Consider the following 5,099-nt stretch of genomic DNA (forward strand, 5'->3'; position numbering starts at 1 on the left):
AATAAAATTAGATTATATATTATAATTATGTTAATGATAAAAATTGAATAAATAAATCAATTAAATTGAAATTGTGTATACATAAAACATATAAATATAGATTTTTGTAACAACAAAATTAAATGTATAAACTCAATTACTCAAAAATATATCATTTAAATTATATAAATATATCAAAACATTGCCTTAAAACTAAATAAACAACAAAATGAAAAAATATATTATGTCAATGGGCCCTTGATCTTTTGGTGGAATTGAATGGATTTGACTAAACCAACCAAGAACCAACTCTTGTCGAGTGCAATGTTTGACCTCATAAGGGATGAGGTCAGGATCGTGTTTCGAATGAATTGGACAGAATGGATACCTCTCTATCCTTGACTCTCAATCATAAAAGTGTTAGCTTAAAGCCTCGTGCTCTTATATCATTCATGCTGCCAGATAATTTAATTTGGGTCTACAGATAACTTAAAAGCATATAATACTAATTATAATCATGCAAAACCTTCATCTCTCATAGATTTGTTTTTCATCATTACAAATGTATGAATGAATGAATGACATTTAATGACATCCACAAACCATCTTTCTATAACACCATAAACATCATTGTTAACAATTTTAAGTTCTTTTCATAGAAACTATATAAAATAGATCGTCAATTTTTAACCGTAGTTGTCATTACATGGAGTTAAAAGTGAAATGCAGTGCTCTTAAATCGTACCATCCCGTTTTTCAAACCAGTTTCCATCAATGAACATGGCAACGAACCAGAACAATTGTCGACATCATGTCAAACAAGGACAGAGACAAACAATAATTAAGAACAAAAAGACATTGATATTAGTCGACAACGCTTCTGCACCCACTAAAGATTCGCCTCTACCATAAGAGACATGCAGGCCGAGGTTGAAGAGAAAGTTACCATCTATAGTACATATAAAAAAGCAGAAAATATTGAAATGGATCTCCATTGTATCAGCAACGGGAGCCTTTTTGGCAGGAGAGAACACCTGCGGCTCCGGTGAGAGAATCCATCAGAGACGACGGCTTTGCCCCCAAACTAGAAGCTTTTGCATAGCTTGATGATGCTTCCGTTCCTGATGCAGTGAAAAATGCTCCATTTAACATGAGATCACCTTCTGATCTCCAATTCCAGTTCTGCCATTCACTCTGACCAGCATCTTCGTGCTTGGTCACCTGTACAGTTACTAATTGTTAGGCACTGGAGATTACGGAGAATGAGACAAACTAAATATCATCAAAGTATTAATAAAGTGAACGTACCTCTTTAGCGAATCTGTCGGCAGGGGCAATGAATCTATTGCCTTGACTGTTGATGGTGGGATTTGCGCTTCCCCCAATGGCGTACATTTCCCAGTGGGTGTAATCATTGTTCACTACATGAAAATACCCATGTCGGCATCTGCATGAGACCACAATACCCATCATCATTAATTATGATTTTAGACAAATGGGTGGATTTATGTGAGGCTAATTTTGTTGGGGCTGAAAAGAAGTTTTGCTTTATACCTAGGCATACGTTGAACAAGCCCTTCTCCAAAATGATTGAATGCTATTGTTACTTGCATATTTGTATCTTGGGTATACTCGTCACTGTGGCCCAGGAGCATCACCTGTAACATACCCAATGAATTTGAGTCACACAAATTTCAGAATTGTTTTCTTTTATCAAGAAGTGACCACAAAACAGAGCATAATGTGGGTGAGTGGAACTGGAGATACAAACCTTATCATGGTGAGTCATATAATTGTTGGAGATAGTGATAGCAGTGGACCCTCTGATGGCATCAATAAGTCCGTCGGCACAGCTGGAAAGAGAGCAATGGTCGACCCAAATATGACTCCCTCCAAATATAGACACCCCATCGCCATCACTGATAGTTCTGTATCCATAATGACCAGGAGAATCCCTCACCAGAGCATTTCCTGCAGGTTTACAGTCATGGATATGAATGCCATGAATGATTATATTGGTCACATACTGTATTGTAATGCAAGGGCCATTTGCAATGTGGACATTTGCCCCTCTGCCATCAATTGTCTTGTGACTGTTCATGATGAGCTCTTCCTTGAGTTGGATGACCATGTCTCTTTGGAATATGATCCACAGGGGCTCTGTCTGAATCACAGCATGACGCAGAGTGCCGGGCCTGGGGTTCACTGGATCGTCATCGTTGGGATCTGTTATCAAATAATATCTGCCGCCTTGTCCTCCAATGGCGTTTCTGCCAAATCCGATGGCACAGTCAGCCAATCTCTGCCTGTTGCTTTCCCAGTTGGGGTCACACCTCCAGCAATCGTCGATCGGATTTCCTGTTCCGCATGACAGATAACCCAGCTCCCTCCTCGAACTGTTAAGGTTCCTGCATTACATTACATTCGAACAAACGAATCACACAGTAATTCCAGAATACTAACAATCATGGATTCCAGATCTCCACATCGAAAACGTCAAAAAAGAGAAAAGTAAAGTAAAAGCAGTCAAAAGTTTACTATTCGCATCTCTTCTATGAAAGTTTAAAACCGTCGAAAAAAAAGAGAAGTAAAGTAAAAGCAGTCAAAAGTTTACTACTCGCATCTCTTTTATGAAAGTTTGAAACCTTGGGAAAAAAAGAGAAAAGTAAATAAAAGCACTCAAAAGTTTATTACTCACATCTCTTTTATGAAAGTTTAAACAATCCTATTTTATGATATTACTTTTAAAATTCAATTGTGTAGTTGTAGAGTTAAATTTATTAACTTACAAAATTTATTGATCCATGTTTCATGAGTAGTTAGTTCACAAGAATCCATGTTTTATCGTATCAAAAAAAGAAAAAAATAAAGTAAAAACAGTCAAAGAATGATCAATGGTATCTCTTTTATTGACTACTTTATGATATCATTGTCAGAATTCAACTGTATTGTTGTTGAATCAAATTCAATGATCTATGTTTCATGGGTAGTGGTTCACAAGAACTCTATCTCTCATAAAAATGAATGGTATACTTATCACGCATTGCATCTAGATGAAACTCATCCCAATACTACTCCAACTCAAATTCACTCAATTTTACACAAAATATAAAAATATCATATAAGAAAAATGAATCACTAAACCTCGAGTTAGTTTTTGCTACCCCAAAACATAATAAAGCATATATTACCATTTCAACATAAGTGTTAAACCAGTAGTTGGACCCGCTCCCACAGTAAAAAGCACCTCAGACAATAACTTGCATAAACATTCTGGGCAAAGAAATACATTCTTGAACTTTCCTCTGGCGATTTTTAAAATTAATATAATACTAAAAGTTGTTTTCTTGGCCATTATCCAACTATTAGTGACTATCTAACCAAAGAGAAAGGACCTTAATGCAGTGGATCTCACCCAATTTCTTCTATTAACAGTACATTCTATATCCCCAAGGCATTCATCACAAAATACAGAGAGATCTAACTCCTGAAATACAGAGACATCTCACTCTAGCCACAAGATGATCTTATACTAGTGAGTTGCTATAAATGCAGTTTAGGACAAGCGGTACAAAGTGATGAATGGCACAATAATGAAGTTGGGCTCACAAAACTGGTGTACGGGACTGGAATGAATGAATCTACAATGTCCCTACACAAACTTTAGTGAATGCCCACAATAATGCATCAGATGCGGAAAATATACTAGATTTAAAGTAAAGAGACACTAAATTAAAACCTACTATGTATAAATTGAAGTTCAATGCACTAATTTATCTTCATACTTGCTCACCTTTCGACCATTTCAACTACAGTTTGAGGATCTTCCACGTGAGGTTTCGGTGCAGGTTCTGTCACTGCAGGCTGTCGAACCGTAGCTGGAGCCAGGCTTTCGAAGATTCCAAAGGATTTGGTGGCTTCGGCATGAATGCAAAACATTGCTATTAAAAGAAAGAATGCTATAGCATTTCCTGTCCCAGCCATGGTGAACAAATTCTAGTCCTTTTTACAGTGACACAATGCAATGCCTAAGGGATCTGGGCTCTACTAGATCTATACAGCTGGAAAAGCTTATGCCATTAATTGACACAAGCAACTTAGGGACCTTATGCTGAGCTTAACTCTCTTCATGAGCACAAATTTGGGTTCACAGATTGCTCATTATATAGAAGATTAGGTGTTAAAGGAATAAAGATCGGAGCAGTTGGGGATTAATTTTGGCGCTTAATCTGTCGACGTCATGGAGAAAACATAAGATCCGCTTAACAATTCACATGCAAAAGTGTCTAACGTGCGGTTAAGCCTCGTGCATTGTTCTCTTACTTCGAAAAGCAGTTGGATGATGGATAAAGTTAGTTGAATTCGACTCATCCTTGTTCAACTGCAATGTAAAAACTCAAAATCGCATCTCGACCCTTTCTGACATAAAATGATTTAAGTCCATAATTGAAGTAATATTAATGTCTGATAGAAGCTACTATTCCTTTCCAAATCTTTGTAGTAAGTTTGCTGTTTCTTTCTTCTTATTTTTAATTAAGAACATTTATTACCGTTTCCAATTAGTTGAAGTGTTGATTTGTCTTTTAAATCATGTTATATATTGAAATTAAGTTTCCATCAAGTACTTTTCATATTTATTTTGGATTATTTGTGTATTTCAAGATATTTTGTACAATATATTTCATATAAATTTATAATATGATTTTTATTTTTATTCTTTTTAATTTTATTTTTTAATGATTAGAAATAAATAGAATGTATTTTTCAAAAGAATATTTCAGTGGATATAAAAAATTTAAAAGTACATCTAGTACAATTAAGTAGCTATACAAATTATTAAGCTAGATTATTATACACATTTGAAATTTGCTAGACCATCATTGAACTCTCTTTGACATCAAATATTCCAAAAAAACAGTCTTTCACATTCAAATATGTTCATTACTAATTGTTAATTCAACCCAAATAATTGATGAAGACAAATCCTCTAAAGACCCCACTAGAATTTCTTTTTTTCACTTGTTGCAAGGTATAAATTTGACTCATATAATTACATAGGATGCCATACATATTAGAACACCAATATGCTAGATAAGAAACTAAGTTATATGAGATGAAAA

General features: G+C 35.1%; 1 protein-coding gene across 1 annotated transcript; it reads right to left on the reverse strand.

Moving 5' to 3' along the window:
• Positions 1-820: 820 nt before the first annotated feature.
• On the reverse strand, positions 821-4,139 carry LOC131068884 (probable pectate lyase 18). The gene is made up of 5 exons (XM_058004157.2): positions 3,773-4,139; positions 1,751-2,387; positions 1,534-1,637; positions 1,288-1,426; positions 821-1,200 (listed from the first exon to the last, which is right to left on the reverse strand). Exons 1-5 carry the CDS (start codon positions 3,961-3,963, stop codon positions 979-981), a joined length of 1,293 nt encoding a protein of 430 aa, XP_057860140.2. The 5' UTR covers positions 3,964-4,139; the 3' UTR covers positions 821-978.
• Between the last annotated feature and the right edge of the window lie 960 nt (positions 4,140-5,099).

Source organism: Cryptomeria japonica, chromosome 3 (assembly GCF_030272615.1).
Source record: "Cryptomeria japonica chromosome 3, Sugi_1.0, whole genome shotgun sequence".
Classification (NCBI taxonomy): Eukaryota; Viridiplantae; Streptophyta; class Pinopsida; order Cupressales; family Cupressaceae; genus Cryptomeria; species Cryptomeria japonica.

Excerpts from the sequence above, each read along its gene's own strand:
- LOC131068884 (XM_058004157.2), bottom strand. The coding sequence starts at position 3,963 with ATGGCTGGGACAGGAAATGCTATAGCATTCTTTCTTTTAATAGCAATG. Across the intron at positions 2,388-3,772 it reads GTAGTTGAAATGGTCGAAAG|GAACCTTAACAGTTCGAGGA; the intron begins GTGAGCAAGTAT and ends AATGTAATGCAG. Across the intron at positions 1,201-1,287 it reads CCGACAGATTCGCTAAAGAG|GTGACCAAGCACGAAGATGC; the intron begins GTACGTTCACTT and ends GTAACTGTACAG.